The sequence below is a fragment of the Nannobrachium achirus genome (assembly GCF_963921795.1).
Source record: "Nannobrachium achirus genome assembly, chromosome: 16".
Classification (NCBI taxonomy): domain Eukaryota; kingdom Metazoa; phylum Chordata; class Actinopteri; order Myctophiformes; family Myctophidae; genus Nannobrachium; species Nannobrachium achirus.
The window spans coordinates 2,306,868-2,326,996 of NC_137823.1; the positions used below are offsets into that span (position 1 = coordinate 2,306,868).

Here is a 20,129-nt window from a genome sequence, read left to right on the forward strand (position 1 = left end):
GTTGCACATGGCAGATATGACACATAACCTAAGAAATATCCAAAGAAATGAAGGACATATTTGACAACTTTACGCTTTAAAAAGAACATTAATAGTGGAAATAGACGATCTACAAGCTCACAACGTGTTGCATCGCAACCCGCTGTGAGCTTGTAGATCTGCTATTTTTTAGATCACTATTGTTTAAATGTTTGAACATATATGAACATTTTTCAACATGCAAACGATTATGACGATTATCACAAAATAATTGCGATTATGTCAAATAATTGCGATTAGACGATTATGTAATAATTGTGACAGCCCTACTCTGGGTTCTACAGTAGTTGACCGCCGGGCACCTACAGAGGATGCACGTGTTACAGTTTTTCACGATTGTTAACACACAAAAATCTAAAATTCAGCACAATTTTCATAACCTTCACTTCATGTACCTATAGCTTGACCTGATTTGGCACTACTTCACACTCCCTTTTCATGCATTAGACTCGGATTCTCCTTCTTTACACTCTGATGTCATGTTGTTGCACACACTTCTCATGTAAAATCTCAAAGCATCAACCTATAAAACACGGATGTCAATTACACATCACCTTGTTGTTGAAACACTATACACAATGTTCAGTTGTTGCACACACTTCTCATGTAAAATCTCAAAGTATCAACACACAACACACAACTATTCAAAACTCTACACATTCAAGTCTGATATCAATTACACAAAGCACCTTGTTGTCTAAACACTACACACAATGTTCGAGACAGGAACCGGAGGCAGAGATGGGCACAAAATACAAAAAATGATTTGAAATACAAAGATACAAATACCAGGATAGTGTCACCAGGATAGTATCTTGGTGACACTATCATGGTCAATATTAGACCAAGTACTGACCAAGTATTTAGATTTTTTTCAAAATACTTTTTTGTATTTTGTGCCCATCTCTGACCGGAGGCATGGTGCCTAAATCTACTGTAAATCATGTAACCAAATAAAACTTTTTGGTTGCATATTTGTGTGCTGTTTTATGTTTGACTATATAAAAAAAAGTAGGCCAACACTGAGTAATTTTACAAAAGGAGAAATAGCTCATTCTCCAGAGTCAATGTCATTCATATGGTGTGTTCCAATTCAATGGTGTGTTTTCAATTTTGCACTCCAGTGTGCTGTAAATGCTTGGTAGTGTGCAGTAAATGCTTAGTTGTGTGTACTGAATGAATGGTATGTGTCATTTGAAAATATGGCGTGCGTGTGTACCAAATGAAAACACAAGTCCATTTTGTGAACACAGTTAAGTGATTTGATGGCAAAGTGATCATCTTGGGAAGGGAGTGTGAGGTTTAGCATTTTGTGTGTGAGGTTTTCAGTTTTGTGTGTGCAGTTTTGAAAAAGACGTTAGTGTAGTGAAAAACGTGTGTTAACAATCGTGAAAAACTGTAACAAACTGACTGTACGGGTGCCCATGATAGTCAGTCAGCCATGGGCCAAGCTCTGCTGACCTTGTTAAAGCTCTTACTGAAGTCCACCATATCTTTTTTTTCTTGTACATTTTTATCCCAAGATTTTTGTAACCCATTTCTTACTAAGTGTCAATTGTCTTATGTAATCCTGGGCACTATACTCCCTCTGTTACAGTTTTTTTCGATTGCTAAAACACATTTTTCAAAACTGTACGTTCTTTTCAAAACTGCACACACAAAACTCCAAACATCAAACACAAATTGCTAAACCCTGGCATCCCTTTGCAAAAGAACTCTTTGCCATCAAATCTCTTAGCATGTTCACAAAATGGAACTCGTGTTTTCATTTGGTAAACACAGCCCTATTTTCACATGACACACACATACCATTCATTGAATAAACACAACCAAGCTTTTGGCTGAACACTACCAAGCATGTACAGAACACTGAAGAGCAAAATTGAAAACACAATTGTCGAAATGGAACACACTGAATGAATGTCAATTACTCTGCTAAATGAACCAATTCCCTTTTTGTAAAATGACCCAGTGTATGCCCACTTCTCTCATAGACAAACATAAAACAGCACACAAATATGCAGACAAAACATTTTATTGACTGTAGGTCTAAACGTTTACCCCCAAACACTCCAAACAAGCCCACAGTGTGCTTGTAGATCGGCTGTTTTCAATAGTTTTGTGCGACAGTCTTGTATGATGTAGCAGGGCTTTGCTTTACCAAAAGACGTACACATTTGAAACTTGGAGATACAAGTTTTCTGCCCGACAGTGACGATATTTTAGTGATTATGTTGCGAGGAAAACGTTGAGATAATAGCCATTTTGGTTAGAACTGACTGAAAATAACTTTGTACTTCAAGTTTAAAATTATACTAAATAATATTTTTTGTGTCCAAATAAATTCCAAATATTATCAAATGATCTCGCGGCACCCCTGGACTGCCGTCGTGGCACCCCAGGGTGCCCCATCACCCACTTTGAAAACCCCTGGCCTAGAGTGCCGCATGAAGCCCTGACAGGCCTCAAAGCCCACATCTCCACAAGCCTCCTCCATTGCCTGAAGCAGTGGGACCTGGCTCTGAATTGCTCGCCTGACCCGAAAGTTTAGAGATTTGAATATTTGTGTGTTGTGGATTGATGCTTTGAGATTTTATGTGAGAAGTGTGTGCAAACCTGAAAATTGTGTGTTGTGTTTTGACAACAAGGTGATGTGAAATTGACATCAGAGTGTAAAGAAGGAAAGTCAGAGTCTAATATGATAAGGAAATCTAAAGTAGTAACAAATTGAGTCATGCGATTGGGGACAGAAGTAAAGGTTGTGAAAATTGTGCCTAATTTATGGGTTTTGTGTTTTAGCAATCGAAAAAAACTGTAACCTGGGGAGACAACAGACTGACCTCATGCTTCCTTCTATGCACGAGGAGTCCAAGCCGCTTCTTTTCACCTGACAGGGGGAAGTTTCCCTGGTTGGACGTAGCGTGTGGAAGGAAAACGTTATTCCGACCAGTTCCTTTCCCCTCCATCAGGTACCCCAGCTGGCCAGGGGGAGGCAGTGTAGAGACCGGGATTACTGATGTGATTGTGCGTTGCATTGTACCTACCCTAGTCCTAGGGCAGTGTTTCTCAACCTTTTTTCTGCAAGGGCAGTTTGGGCACACTTTTCATGTTCCAAGAATCATGGGCGGCATAGCTCAGGGGTAGAGAAACCGACATTAGAGCACGAAGGGTTCCCAAAGGGTTCCCAGTTCGAATCCGGGCTCCCCCTGAGTTAATGTCGAAGAGTCCTTGAGCAAGACTCTGAACCTCTGAACCCCTAGTTGCTCCCAGTGAGTAGGTTGGTGCCTTGCATGGTTTCCTCTGCCACCGGTGTATGAATGGGTGAATGTAATGCACAATCTATGTGAAGCGCCTTGGATAAAAACGCTATATAAATGCACCATTTAACATTTTATGGGCACACCAACATAATACGGGGGTGTAAATGTCGTCACTGTCGGGAAGAAACCTTGTATTCCAAGTTTGTACGTTTTGTACGTTTCTTCGCAAAACAAAGCCCTGCTTCAACAGTAGTGAAAACAGCAGATCTACAAGCAGACAACGCCTCGCACCGAGAGGTGTTGGTTGTGTGCTTGTAGATCTGCTGTTTTCACTAGTTTATATCATTTTTAAAATGATAAATACAATACTGGCTTTCAAGCAGTTTCAAGGGGCACACTTGACCCTTCTCAGGGGCACACCAAAGGTCCCCAGGCACAGTGGTTGAGAAACACTGCCCTAGGGGACACCGGGAGAACATGTAAACTCCACACAGAAAGGTCCTTTTGCCAACCCCACCTATATGGACACTGACGACGTGGAGGAGAGAACACCAGCGCCCCAGTGGGAATGGAACCCAGGACCTTCTAACAGTGAGGCGGATGTCCATAATTACAACACCAGAGGCAGCGCCACAGATCACTTTCAACCCAGAGTCAAAACCAACAAAGGGTCCAACTCTTTTTTCTGCTATACCACCAAAATGTGGAAAGCTTTACCGAAGGCCATAAAGGAGTGTGGATCACTAGCATCCTTTAAAATTGCCCTGAAAAACCACTTACAGGCAGCAGCCGTTCGCAACTGATAAAAAATGAACCTAGCCCAACCCTACCCTCCCCTGCCCCTTCTTTGTATATACTGCTTGTTTTAGACTTACTGTTTTTTTTTTTTTTCTTTACATATCTACTGCATAGTACTGTGTTCTATTTGTCTGTCATTCAATGTTATATGAGATACTTCAATGGTTTCCAGTGGAAATAAGCTTAGTCTTTTCATGGATCTCCTTTTAGTAGACCTTGTACCAGTGAACTGTACCGTCATGAAACTGTACCTTTTCCTATGCAAACTTCTAATAAAGTCTTCAATCAATCAATCAATCAGCATATATCTTTCGTAGAGGTATATAAGTCACTTTGGCCTGCAGGGGAGATTTGACAAATTCGCAGGTTGGATCCAACAATAGCGCTGCATAATGGCAAGCTGTTATGTTTGACTTTGATGTAAAAAGACCATTCAGGTTTACTGATGGAGATGGAGTGGAGTAATGATGAGCTTCAGTGCAGGGAGGATTTCACTGCCTATAGTTAAAACTGATCATTTCTACTCTTATTTTAATTAAGGCTAATCCAGTTGCACTCCCTGCACCCTTTGCATCATTACCAGGGGCGTCAATTGGGTATGGCAGGGGTATGCAGCTGCCATACCCTGGGTCCAGGGGGGGGAAATAAAAGTTACTTTTAAATATGAATGTCTCTTTGTCTATCTGTTCTAGTAATTATGTTGTTGAATTACAGTAAAATAACTACAAATGCAAAATTTAACAAAATGGTCACTTTAACAAGGTATTGTGGCACGTTTACTAACATGCCAAGTTTAGCTGCACTTGAACAACCGTTCCAGGCTGCCATATCCAGCCCAAGAAACCAAACATATTTTCTACGGTTCTATGGCATGTTAGAACCTATGATGGTCTATGACGGTTCTATGGTTTGCGAGCATTCACGCGCGTGTAAGACACCAGTCATGTTGCCATACCTTAGCTTTTTCTGAACTGACGCCACTGATCATTACCCAGTTTAATAAGGCACACAAATCAATACTGTAATTTACTGTATTGTGATTGTGAACCATTAATAGTGTTGGATGCATCCTACATCTTGCTGGCACACTCAGAATCAAGCAGCATTACAGTGGTAGAAATAGTAGGATGTAGTGTATATCAACACAAGGTCAGTCGACATAATGATTTTGAATTAGCTGGGTTCAAGTGCATGCCTTGAATACTGATGTGATGCATGTTGTGCGTGCAGGCTGGGCCCACAAGGTCACCTGGCTGGCATGCATTGCACACTTTTGTCAGCCTCAGTCAGCCTCACCAACCATTGCTGCATCCCAACATTATTGCCAGGTGCAGTGAAGCAGAACCTGCTGTTCTGTTCTCTCTCTCTCTCTCTCTCTCTCTCTCTCTCTCTGTGTGTGTGTGTGTGTGTGTGTGTGTGTGTGTGTGTGTGTGTGTGTGTGTGTGTGTGTGTGTGTGTGTGTGTGTGTGTGTGTGTGAGAGAGAGAGAGAGAGAGAGAGAGAGAGAGAGAGAGAGAGAGATACATTGTTTCTATTGCTTGGGGGTGGATGCTGGATGGTCGATGCTAAGGATTAGAGACGGGTGGCAGTCGAGAGAGAGAGAGAGAGAGAGAGAGAGAGAGAGAGAGAGAGAGAGAGAGAGAGAGAGAGAGAGAGAGAGAGAGAGAGATGGTGGTGCTGGGATCTCAGCAGCAGCCAAGCCTCTGTCAGACATCCGGGTGCTGAAATGCGCAGGAGCGCCGCGGCTCTGCGTTTCCGCGTTGGCTGAGAGAGAGAGAGAGAGAGAGAGAGAGAGAGAGAGAGAGAGAGAGAGAGAGAGAGAGAGAGAGAGGTGGGAGGGAGCGAGGAGCCACGGAGACGCAGTGGGACACCGACGCACCACAGCACAGCCTTCCATCCAAGCTAAAACACAAGAGTCTATCGCCGCAAAGGGAGCCCGACCCAGGTGGTTCGCGGCGGCACAGCCTTTTCCTCCAGCATGGAGACTGCGTTAAAAGACACGCTGTGACTGATTAATATGTGAGATTTATTTACACTGGAGATCTGGAGAGAGAGAGCGAGAGAGCGAGAGAGAGAGAGAGAGAGAGCGAGAGAGCGCGCAACAGAAGAAAAGCGAGAGAGAAAGCGAGAGTGGTTCCTTTCCTTTTCGCTGGGTTGATCTCAGTGTTGTGGTTTCTCCTGATCTCAGTGTTGTGGTTTCTCCTCCTTGTCCGCCGCGGTTCTTTTTCTGGGAGGGTATAAAAATGAAGAAGTTCAACACCATCAGGAAGGTCCTGGACGGATTGAAGGAGGTCTCCTCCACCTCATCCTCCTCCAGCCCGGCTGCCCAGGCGGGGCCCCAGGAGAACAACCTGATCCACGAGACTCTTCTGTCGGATCATTTCCAGCTCTGCAAGGTGGGGACAAGCTATATGGTCTTTATTTCACCCGCTATGTTGTTGCCCTGTGCAGGACTGGTATTATTGCTGCTACCTGAATGCAGTTGCACCACTTATTATCCCATCTCAAGATACAGCAGGTGCACTGTGCATGATGCCAGCGGCGTCAGTTCAGATAAAGCTAAGGTACGGCAACATGACTGGTGTCAACATGACACCAGTCATGTTGCCATACCTTGGCAACATGCACGAGGAAAAGTACGTTTTATTATTTCCCCCTGTTAGCCAAGGTATGGCAGCTGCCAAGCTTGCCATACCCAATCGACGCCTCTGCCGTGCATGATGTGCTCCCAGCCATAAATTAGTCTATCGACACTGATTGCTGAACGTTATTCTCCTATAGGGATGGTGAGGGATGGTACTCGCTTTTAGGCTATCGTTTATCGTGATAAAAACACTCACAATAATCGTATCGTGGGAGATTGAATTTCGTTGTGTGAGCTTGCAGATCTGCTATTTTTTGGGGCAAACCGTTCCGACCCATAATAAATGGATGTTTTGGGGGATATATTTTGATCATCGCGATAATATGGTAGATCGCTGTTATTTTGGTCACAATAATCGTGACATGAAATGTTCATAATAATATGGGCTACTGGTTGGTCTCTGCCTTCAGAACAGTAAATAAATAGACACAGCGCGTTGCATAGAGCCTGCCCAAGGCTGGGTCGCCAGCAGCATCTATTCTAACCTAATGCGCATATGGCGAGTGCGTTTCGCGAGCAACGACAATAGAATGACCACGAGCTATTCATTTCACGTTCATCTTTAATATTTAGATATAGATTTGGTTTGCATCGCCTCAGATTATCCGGTGATTTGCACGCAGCGTTTCCCTGTCAACGAAACAAACAGTCCTATTTGCAAGCGACAGTTCATTCATGAGCTCTGCATGAGCTGTCATATAGCCTACCGCGGGCTGGGCCATACTGTATATGTACGGCCCACACACACACACACACACACACACACACACACACACACACACACACACACACACACACACACACACACACACACACACACACACACACACACACACACACAGCTCGCTTCTTCTTGCATAATCTGTTGGCTTTCTGGATTAACGTTGTCATTATACTCTGACTATCATCTCCATCCCCACCACTCTCTCCTCATGCATGTCTCCATCTGATACACGGTTTACCCCCAGCATCATCGATCCACGAGGGACTGCGACTAGGAATGATCAGGGCCTGTTTAAATAAATAAATATAAATACAATAAATAAATGCAGTGATTCTGCCTTCCTAGAGAAATGGATGGCGTTAATATAAACAGAGCAGAGACTGAACATTTGCATGCAAGGTGCGACTGCCTGCCTGTCTTCCTCCACATCCCCAAAGGCACCGCTATACACAGCCTTGTCCTGCCTATTCGTTTCATTACTCATCTCCCAACGCGTGTTCAATCTGCTCTTCCAACATCCATATTATGACTGCATATATGTGTCGGCCCGTGTCATATGCGGTGCGCATTATACGCGATAGCATAGCAATGGATGGCCTGCGGTGCTCAAAGCTACATCTACAGAAAGAGGGGTTCAATCACATCCCCTCTGAAATGACGTTAAAACTAATCCTAATTCTGCCCTTAGAATCAGTGATCAGAGAAAGTAACGGACAAGTGGAGTGTGTGTGTGTGTGTGTGTGTGTGTGTGTGTTCTATTTTTTTTGTTGGGGGGGAGGGGTGTTAAAAAGATGTTTCCTTCATGATGCTCACAGGTTGATGGGTTGTTAGATCAGATGACCCCACCATGCATCTCTCTTTGTCCAGCCTTAATGCTTTGAGCAGGGCAGGTGTCTACTAGACTAGGCTATGAGCTGCTAGTCTTACATAACAGCTTTAGCTCTGAGCAAACACATCATCCAGCAACCACCACCAGCTGACTGTCATAAAGAAACAGCCGCCAAGCCTGTATGGTGCTAGACCTGCAATGCCATGTTTATGTATATATATATATCGTCACTGTCGGGCAGAAACCTCATATCTCCAAGTTTCAAATGTGTACATGTTTTCGCAAAGTAAAGCCCTGCTTCACCATACAAGGCCGTGGCACAAAAGTAGTGAAAACAGCAGATCTACAAGCACACAACGCCTCGCAGCAGATCTACAAGCACACAACACCTCGCGGTGCGAGGCGTTGTGTGCTTGTAGATCGGCTGTTTTGACTAGTTTAACTCATTTTCAAAATGATAAATACAAAACAAACGGTTTTGGACATACAAGGTTTCCACTCGACAACGACGATACAATGTAATCACGACTTGATGTAGGAGGAAAGATTCAACAGACCCACAGTCTGTCTAGATTCTGTGTTTGAAGGAACAATGGACGGCACACAAAAAACATGGCACACTTTCCTTCCCTTGCCACACGGTTTTACATAATGATATCCGCCCGCAAACTCGAACCGAAGCGGGCGGCACGTGCGTGGCACGTTGCTTATGTATGATCAAAATGATAACGGTTGTTGCAAAAGCTGTGTCCTCTAACGCAGTGGTTCTCAAACTGTTTGGGCTTCAGTACCCCCTTTTTCTGATTGCTGAATCCAAGTACCCTCTTTAATCCAGTGACCCATCCAAGACTGTAACTCTGACAGTGTACAAATGGAACCAAATGAACCCGTTAGGGTTCATTTGGTTCCATTTGTACACTGTCAGAGTTAAGGGGAGACCTTGAAATTTGGTAGTTTGAGAAACACTACTCTAATCGACAATATTTTGACTAGAAAACACTGACATCAAAAGTTCAGTTTTTATGTCAATATGTTGAAAATAAAAGTAAGTAGCCTGTTTTCTTTTCAGTAACAGTAAAATGTGTACTTAATTTGGTTTAAAGCTACGTATACAGAGCAGCACGTTCGCATACATTTGTCAATGTTTTATCATTAAACGTAACAGTAAAATAAATGTTTCCATTTTCCATGTTCTCTCAAGTAACCCCTGTAGTACCTCCGCGTACCCCTAGCGGTACACGTACCCCCATTTGAGAAACACTATCTAACGGCTCCCCTTTGGTTCTCTCTGTCCTGGCTGGCTGCACCAGACTGTCCGTCATGGCTTCCCCTATCAACCCTCGTCCATGGCCTTCGACCCCGTGCAGAAGATCCTGGCCATCGGGACTCAGACCGGGGCCCTCAGGCTGTATCCTTTCATTTCCCATTGATCTGCGACTTTGTTACTCTAACGCTCGCCTGGGCCCTCGCGTCCCTGAGAGGGTCGGCCTTCAACAGGGGCTGGCCTCCCCTCAGCCAGCAGCAGGTGGGTGTACTTACTGTTGTGGAGGATGAGTTTCATTTTGTTTTTCACTGTCCACTGTATCATGACCTAAGAAATTCCATATTTGAAAAAATGCAAACCAAAAATCCAGATTTGTTTTGGATGTCTGAATGTTCTATGTTACGCTGGTTGTTTAATAAGGACGTTTTTGGCAGTTGCGTTGGAGAACATTGTACTCTTAAATAGCAGCATGGACTATCAATGGACTATCAATGTGTTCTTCTTAAGCATTTTTGTCTGTGGTGTATCTTGGTGTATGTATGTATTATGTTTGTGAGTGTCTTGTAAGCCTGTGTGGGCTGGGCATCATTTGGTGCAGGACACAAATAAAAATCTCTATCTATCTATCTATCTATCTATCTATTTATCTATCTATCTATCTATCTATCTATCTATCTATCTATCTATCTATCTATCTATCTATCTATCTATCTATCTATCTATCTATCTATCTATCTATCTATCTATCTATCTATCTACTGTGTGAATGCCTGCACTATTATTGGTCAGATGGAAATGGCCATACGTTGTGTTGTTGTGGGTGTTATGGTCAAATGATGTGCTTGTATCTTACACGGGTTGATACCAGTGTTGCTTTGGTCCGGTCACGCGTGTACACGCTGTCCCGTATCTTTTCTGAGCAGTGTCGTCACGCCTCTTACGCTCACAGTTCACACCTCGACGACGTTTGGCGTCACAGCAGGGTGATTTAACAAAGAGATGAGCCTGTATGCATGTCAATAGACCATTGTCTCAACCTGTTAACTCCTGTAATGTAGGTGTTAAGCGTGCGTCATTCAAATGGCGTCCCCCCCAAGCGTGGAAATTGGCACATGACCATCGTGTTTCGTCATGTGCCAACTTGTGTTTGTCATAACAGTAAATGAAGGGACACAAACAAGTAAGCATACCTTATGAATCCCAGTCGGTCACCATATTGTTCTCTCTGAAAGCACAGCGCAGTCGATCACGACGTCGCCGTCACACTCTCGTCCTAGACCTCCCACCAAACCTGGCTATGTTTCCTCCTCATATCCATGTCACTTTTTGATGTAGGTGGTTATGGTAGCTCGCGGCGGCCCGCTAGCGATAGCGGGGCTGTTTACACAAACAGGGAACGCCAGCTTGCAGCGAAACGGCACCGCGGGGAGTCGTAGAGCCTCGGAGAACGCCTGCTTGTTGTGCCTGTGTCAGGCTAGTTTTACAGTTCCTCCATGTGTCCCTCCTGCAACCTCTGCCAGCTCATTATGGCGTGATGTAGAGCTGTCCGCTTGGTGCTTTCTCTCTCTCTCTCTTCTTAAACCTCCTTCTGGCGTCCTCATACGTGCGCTCACCTGCATGGGACAGCGAGGCTAATAATGGAGCCTGTCATGAATAAGAAAGGACGATTCTTTAACATTTTCTCTGACGTTTCGTCAAAGTCACCCGAGTTACCTGTAGCAGTGTTCCGGTGTTGCCTTTTTATTTTTAAAACATTGTTTTTGAAGCGGTGAAAGCCGCTTCCAAGGAGTGGCTTTGTCTGTCCCGTCCATGTTTTTTTGAGGATTCCCATAGATTCCCAAGGAGTGGCTTTGTCTGTCCCGTACATGTCCCGTGCATGCAGAATGGACTAGTTTGCAAATCCCGCCCCATTCTGCCCTGTTACTATGATGGGACATTTTCCCTGGGCAGATTGTTTTTATAGTGGCAGTGAATGGGATTTTTTTATGTTTTCATAGCCTCATTACAGCTATATAAAGTACCAAAGGAAAAACATCTAGGTGATATTAATAAAAAGGGAAGAAAAGGGTACAGTAGTTACATTTCAAAACAGGGGTTTCCCCGAAAATATATGTTTTAATTTGTTTAATCCCAGTGGGACAGAATCACTATTGCAGATTCTTTTATAGTGGAAGTGGATGGGATTTTTTTTTTGTTCATAGCCTCATTACAGCTATATAAAGTACCAAAAAAAACACATCTACGTGATATTAATAAAAAGGGAAGAAAAGGGTACAGTAATTACATAGCAAAACAGTAGTTTCCCCCCGAAAATATATGTTTTAATTAGTTTAATCCTCTGGATCAGAGAGAGAATAGTTCTTAGAAATAGAAAGCGCATTGCATCTTGGGTAGGAAGAGGAGAACTATAATCTTAATAGGCTGGTTTTTCGTAATTCTGCCCATTTAAAATTTATGTACCCAATCGTAACTAGTTAGACCATTGATAAGGTCCATGTGAACTAGTTTGTTGAAGCGTATTCATTATGATGAGCGTGATCGCTATCACCTACCGCGGCCGTACCGGGCGATTGCCGTGTCGCGCAGTGCGGACAGTTTTTGAAAGGCTGAAGCAACATTCTCCACTGCACAAACTCCACCCCCGATAGCAAAAAGTGAATGTTTTTTCTGGTTGGCCAGTCAGGGAGTCTCAGGGACCAATCAGAAGGCTGACAAATGGTCTATTGAGGATTGGTCAAGCTTCACATGACAATTTGGCCCTCCAGACAAAATCATTCATTCATTCAGAATTCATAAAAATATAGAACTAAAGCGCATAAAAAGTATAGATCTAGAACACAGAATGTATAGATCTAGAACACAGATTTCATAGCTCTAGAAGACAGAATAAAAATTCACCGCTTCACTTCGAACCGAGGTTTTTTTTAATTTTTTATATAAAGCAAACAGGTCATCTTGGGCAGCAGAGTTACAGCAAATACAAATTACAATGCAAGATTTCTTAACACTCATTATGTCAATGTTTCTCAACCACTGTGCCTGGGGACCTTTGGTGTGCCCCTAAGAAGGGTCAAGTGTGCCCCTTGAAACTGCTTGAAAGCCAGTATTGTATTTATCATTTTAAAAATGATTTAAACTAGTGAAAACAGCCGATCTACAAGCACACAACGCCTCGCGGTGCGAGGCGTTGTGTGCTTGTAGATCTGCTGTTTTCACTACTGTTGTGCGACAGCCTTGTATGATGAAGCAGGGCTTTGCTTTCCGAAGAAATGTACAAATCTGAAACTTGGAGATACAAGGTTTCTTCCCGACAGTGACGATATTTACACCCCCGTATTATGTTGGTGTGCCCATGGATTCTTGGTGTGCCCATGCAGAAAAAAGGTTGAGAAACACTGCATTATGTTACGGTTCATACCGTCCATAGGTGAGAGGTCTTATACCAGTTAGGGATGGACATCGGTATCGGCCAATATCAGAAATCGGCAGGTATCATATCAAACCGGCCAAATCGGTGATCGGCAGGTCACTGACATAAATATGCCAAAATCGGCCAATTGTATCTCTTGCACTGCACAGCATGATGCTCGGTCCTGTGACGTAAACATTAGCAAGTAGCAGCCAGTCTACTTGGAGGCAGCCTACAGAATACAGATGGTGCTGATTATATTTGCAATGTAAGGATATATTCCATAATCCTGTGTCAATGTCGTCTCCAAAAAGAAGGGGGGAAAAAAGCATGCGTCACCTGCTTTCCTCCTGCCTAGTACAGACGGTCATTGCGACCGTAAGGTCGCAGTTTAGTTGCGACCGTAAGGTCGCAGTTTAGTATCAAAACCTCCACCGGCCGTCCGTCCGTCGGTCGGTCGGTCGGTCGGTCGGTCGGTCGGTCACACGTCACACGTCACACCTTTGCCCTGCTCATATCTGGGCTCGTTTGTGTATTGTATGACATCACGCCACATCATCGGCTGAGGACTGTGTGATGTCATCATATCTCCATATATGGAGACATAAGTTGCTCATGCCCAAATATGGGCTGGTGAGGTCAGACTTAGTGTGATGCGTAGGTTATCTCCATATATGGAGATTCAACTTCAATGAGTAACCATGGCAAATCACACCGTACACAAATGACCCTTATATAAGACCGGCATTATCTACCGACAGCTGCTATAAGCCAACCCTGGCGATAAGGTCTGAGTCGAAGAAATGCTTCTTTCCTGGTATAAGACCGGCATTGTCTGTCGTACATTTCGGTCAATTCCAGTGGGGATGCCATTGAAAAGTTAATCTAGTTGTACAAAGTAATCAAAGAATGGGTTGACTGGTAGGCTGGTTGACTGCTTTATCTGTGGAGAGTGTATGTCACTGAGAGTCCTTTTATAGCGATTGAAATCATGATGAGGTCACGATGAGTCATCTATGCCCAAATATAGATTTCTAGGTCAGATGGCCCATGGAGTTTGTGATGTCAAACCTAGCAACCCAATATAAACAAACCTGATGTCAGACCTGAAGTATCCTTTTATACCCATATATGGAGATACAGAGATCTCCATATATGGGCATATTAGAAAGCCCATATATGGACATATACGGATGACATCAGGGATATCCATATATGGGCATAAAAGGGACAAGGGCTTACAGTTAAGAGATCTCCATATATGGGCATATCAGAAAGCCCATATATGTTCATATACTGATGACATTAGGAATATCCATATATGGGCATAAAAGGGACAAGGACTTACAGTTAAGAGATCTCCGGGCATAAAGGGACAAGGACTGTTACAGTAGATATAGAGATGTCCATATATGGGCATAAATGAACAAGGACTGACAAACACTGAGATCTCCATATAACCTATGGGAATATAAGGGACGAGGACAATGCGTAGCATTGTGAGCTTGTAGACCTATTTTCTAAATATTGTTGTACATTAAAAACTTGAAATGGGTCGTTCTGCATAGTACTTGGGATTTGTTGATGTAAATGTTCACATAGAGTGTAATAATTGGTAAAACAAACTTTTGGCCTATTTGTGGAGATAAGCGACCAACGGTCGCTTATCTCCCGATTAGGGAGTCTTACTGGTATGAAAACCTCCACCGGCCGTCCGTCCGTCCGTCCGTCCGTCCGTCCGTCACACACGTCACACCTTTGCCCTGCTCAATGTATACGTGTAACGCCTGATACTGAGGTGATGTGTCACTGTCTGTGACATCACAGATACTGAGGTGATGTGTCACTGTGACATCACAGGTGAGATCGCAGTGATGTCAGATACTCAGAGCAGGGATCTCCATATTTAGGCATAAACAGGTGACATCACAGTGATGTCAGATACTCAGAGCAGGTATCTCCATATATGGGCATAAAATGGATTCTGTTAGGGATCTCCATACTGTATATGGGCATAAAAGGGATTAGTGATGTCAGATACTCAGAGCAGGGATCTCCATATATGGGCATAAAAGGGATTCAGATGGAGATTCAACTTCAATGAGTAACAATGGCAAACTGTCAACTGCCCGTATGTCTTGATAATTGGTAAAACAAACTTTTGGCCTATTTGTGGCTTATCATCACATCCAACCATCTTAAGATACTCAGCTAGTGGGGAATGCTCTCTTCCCTGGTGAGAATTGCCCCTTTATATAGGGCTTGTTTGTGTATTGTATGACATCACGCCACATCATCAGCTGTGGACTCTGTGATGTCATCGTATCTCCATATATGGCCATCTCCGTATATGGAGATATAAGTCGTCCATGCCCAGGTATGGGCTGGTGAGGTCAGACTTTGTGTGATGGGTAGGTTATCTCCATATATGGAGATTCAACATTCCAGGTGTAACTATGGCTGCCCGTATGACGTGAGAGGTGGAGGCTGTGATATTTGTGGAGATAAGCGACCAACGGTCGCTTATCTCCCGATTAGGGAGTCTTACTGGTATTAGACTGGATATTGTCTGTGATTTTGGATATTGTACTATTGTGATTGATTTGGCATTAGTGTTCTTCTAGCTTATTGGTACTCAAATTGAAGTATGTCTTGTAGGCCTACTTGGCCTGAAACAAAAGGGTATTGGAGCAACCCTATTTCCTAGTTCTTAGCTAAAGAAATCGGTATCGGAAAAATCGGTTTTGGCAGGTCAGACCTTCATAAAACCGGTGGATCGGTATCGGCCAAGAATTTTGCAATCGGTCCATCTCTAATACCAGTACAACTTCAGTCCATTATTAAGTCCTCAGTTCGATCCTCCACAAAGACAATAGTTCAAGTGTGCCTGTCAACAGACTTTCCATTGTCCCACTCCCCGTCCCAGCAACGTGTGTATCAAAACAGCACCCCGGTATCGCCAGTGGAAGCTTGTGATTGGCTGAACCGGAGGTAGGGAGCGCTCCGTTGTGTTCCCCTGGACCGTGCAGAGGTGACGATTTACTATTCTGTCCATAACGGCACATAAGTCGGTAACGGCGCTGAGTCGGCTCATGCGACCGTCGCAACGCTCGACTATGCGATGTTTCATAACATATATAATCATAAACATTCTATATTTATAAGGTCAAGTATTATACCTAATAATTGGGACTAATTAAGAACCATTATCATCTATCTATAAATGCGACAAATCTCTGTCTGTCTGTCTGTTTGTTTGTAATCCGCGTATCTCGAGAACCGTTCGTCCCACCGGCTTCAGATTCGGCACGCGCGTTCCCCGCCGCCGCGCGGAGTGCAGTGCCGGGCCTCGACCCGACCCGACTCGCGGTTTTCCGAAACCGGCGCGAAACGTTCGGAATCTCCTTATGCGGAGCTGATTGTTGACATCAGGCTGTTCCGGAGGAAATCGGCGCAAGCGCTGAGTCATTGTGACATCACTTCATAAAAGGCTCTGACATCACGTACGCCACATGAGTCAACACAAAATCTCTGTGAATGTGTATGTATGTATGTAATCCGCGTATCTCGAGAACCCTTCTTCCCACCGGCACGCGCGTTCTCCAGATATGGGCATAAAGTCTGACATCAGAGTTTTCTGCAACCGGTACTGTGTGTGCAGAGATCTTCATATATGGGCATAAGTGGACAAAGACAAACAGATGGTCAAAACGTGTCCTATGACAACAGGTATATTGGGGTTTGCATTAAAGGGTGGGGCATTCATGGGGTTTGCATTAAAGGGTGGGGCATTCGGCACGTGCGTTCCCCACCGCAGCAGGTAGTGCAGTGCTCGGCCTCCATCTCCTCCTCCATCTGTTTGTCTGTGTCCCTTTATTCCCATTATGGAGATCTCTGTATCTGTCTGTGCCTCCGACTGTGTTGCAGACACAGTGCCGGTTCCCCCTTTAATGCAAACCCCATTATACCTGTTGTCATAGGACCCGTTTTGACCATCTGTTTGAAAAAGCGACAGAAATCTCATATATGGGCATAAAATGGACGCAGATAAACAGATATCTCCATATATGGCATATATGGGCATACAATGGATGCAGAATCACAAAGATCTCCATATACGGGCATAAAAGGGACACAGACAGACAGATACAGAGATCTCCATATATGGGCATAAAATGGACGCAGATAGACAGATATCTCCATATATGGGCATATATGGGCATAAAATGGACCCAGAACTATAACTGCAGTGATCTCCATATATGGACATAAAATGGACACCGACAGACAGACAGATACAGATATCTCCATATATGGGCATAAATGGACACAGGCAGACAAATGGTCAAAACGGGTCCTATGAAAACAGGTATAATGGGGTTTGCATTAAAGGGCGGGGCATTCATTCCCTATTTACATTGTTCCGAGTTGGCCAGGTCGCCGACTAGACGCTGGGCCGCCCAAAGGGCGGCCCAGCTTCTAGTAGTTAAAATAGGCCCACATTTACAGTAGTTTAGGCATTTTGGTTTGATAAGGTTGTGGGCAGAACAATTTGTCCTTGTTTGTTATTTGACTATTTTTACTTTAATTATAATTAAAGGCACTTCATAGTGAATTTAGTGATTATAATAAACTAGACCTTACCCGTTCGAAGATATGTGCTCCAAAATATGTCAAACGCACCCGGTGAAAGTGTGTGAGAGAGAGAGAGAAACATTCCTAACTGTGAGAGAAAGGGGTGTGTGTGTGTGGGGCTACAGATCCCATGGCCTGGAGGAACGGACCGTAACCCTGGCAACAGACAGCAGAGTTCAACAGAAGTGGTTAAGAAAACGCTAAAAAAACTGCTTTAATTTGGGAGAAATGAAATTCGGGCTCCGTCAGCGTTGGTATAATGCTAATGGGCAATACCATGTGAACTTTGGGATCAGTTGCTGAAGCGAGTGAATAGATAAACGTAGATAAGCGTGAGCGTTAGAGCGTTAGAGCGTTAGAGCGTGAGTGAGTTGAGCGTTAGAGCGTTAGAGCGTGAGTTTGGAAAATTATTAGTAGGATAGCCTATGTCGTGATTGCTAGATCAGATTATGTTTATAATATAACGCCGGCGTGCCTCCGTCATCTCCACCGAAAACAAGCGCTCCCCCCTTGTTCCATTGTCAAAACCGGGGTGCCGTTTTTCACGGCACAGCAACATGATGAACACGTCTCCAGATACTCCAGTAGTAGCTCCGGTGCAGTCTTGTATTTCTATTGTCTACCATTCCATGTAGAAGAATTGCAGAAAACGGTGATCATCCGAGTGTATGAGATATGGATATGGAAACGGCTTAGCTGGGTTGAACTTGTCTGTCATGGTGGTTTGGCTCATGTCTTATACGTTCTTAAGTCTCAGCAGCGTCAGCAGTATAGCTGTAGTCCTAGCATGGATCACGGTCAGGTAGGCTACTGTACCTGAAGGGATTATTGTACATTCTCTTGTAGATTATTCTCGGTTCAGTTAGAACGATGTCGTGAGATGGTTTCTACTTTGAACTTGAAAGGCCGCTGTGCAGCGTTGTGTCTGAGCGATGTGGATCAGATAGGGCCTTATCACAGCTCGGTGAAGGTGAATAGGGAGTCATCCATCCATCCGTTTGGTGCCGTTCTTCTTTTTTCTTCTCTCCACATGACTGGCAGTTGTCTCGCCTTATCTGATAATGATAGCAACTACCGTAGGTACAGACGAGGGGGCCAAGTTGGAGTTGTTATTTTCCGTGTTATAACCTAGTACCACAGCTTAAACTGAGCATGTAATGCAGGGGTGGTCTGGCCAGTGATGTACAGTATATCGGACCAGTTACCCATATAGGGAGACCCCTGGTACCCATATATATGGAGGTACTGTATATGGAGATATGCTGTGAGACCCCAAACATGCTTACTCAGTTTTTCGTTATGTGAAAATCCTATAATGTCTATCACATCTGACATACACACAGAGATCCCTGTCTGAACCAGCCACACAGATATGGGCTGTCTTCCTCCATATATGAGCATTCCCATATGAATTGGAGCATTAGATATGGGCTTAATATTGATGACATCATCTCCATTTATGAGCTTAAAATAAATTATGTTAGAGTGGTTCTCATGACATCATGACATGGGCATACAATCCCTTGTATGCCCATACATGCAGATCCCTGTCTGAACCAGCCACACAGATACTGTATATGGGCTGCCTTCCTCCCAGTTGCCCATGTATGATGTAATGTATTATCAAAACATCATTGGCAATGTTGTGGCTATATTGTGTGTACCAACCTACTTCTATGAATGAGTATTGAAAATGATCATAGTATTATGCATATCTATGCCTTTGTGGTTGTGCAAATGAATGGGACTTTACCACATCACCTACTGATTGCCACCCTGTATGTTTTTGCTTGCATCTGTATCTTCATGGCTCCTGAATCCTGGCACATCCACGTTTTGCTACCAGTAGTTTTCCGTCCTCTCAGGGAGCTGTTCTGATGTCATTGTATCGTCTCATCCATCACAGTTTGTTACCGATATGTGCAGGGCCTTTCCATCTTTACCTCTAGGCTTCTGTATTCCCCAGTTAACTTACAGTATGTGCTATGACTGACATTGGTGTGCGTGCGCGAGTGTGTGTGTGACTGCATGGCATGTCCAGTCATTTGGCTGCATCCTCTTTCCCATGGAGGATAACATGAATTAACAGATCAGGAGCCTGAGCCTAGCGGCGAGGCAGAGCACAGAGCATGTCATGCAGCACTAGGTGAAGTGTGTGTGTGTGTGCGTGTGTGTGTGTGTGCGTGCGTGCGTGCGTGCGTGCCTGCGTGCGTGCGTGCGTGCGTGCGTGCGTGCGTGCGTGTGTCTTCAGAGCAGACGGCTGATCCCTCTAGCCGTAAAGCCAATCACCTTCTGTGTGATCCCCTCAAAACGGCCCTGGGTTTTGACGCGAGGCCCAGGGCTGTGTGAGCCAGTTTGGAGGATGCTTTCCACTGTCCCTTTGGTGTCTGGATAGAGGATGCAGGGTGTAGCTAGGGGTGGAGGAGGAACACGTGAGCTGGGATACATGATGGGAAAGAAGAGCAGATGAGAAGAGAGGGGAGAATGGGAGCTATAGAACGAGTAGGGATTAGGGGTGGGCGATATGG

General features: G+C 44.2%; 1 protein-coding gene across 1 annotated transcript in view; it reads left to right on the forward strand.

Moving 5' to 3' along the window:
* Nucleotides 1–6,339: 6,339 nt before the first annotated feature.
* The window catches only part of stxbp5a (syntaxin binding protein 5a (tomosyn)), a gene marked incomplete at both ends in the record, with an annotated part of 313,757 nt that continues 299,967 nt past the window's right edge, over nt 6,340–20,129 (forward strand). The window contains 2 exon segments of the mRNA XM_080744493.1: nt 6,340–6,492; nt 9,604–9,701. Coding sequence (XP_080600619.1) covers nt 6,340–6,492; nt 9,604–9,701 — 251 coding nt within the window.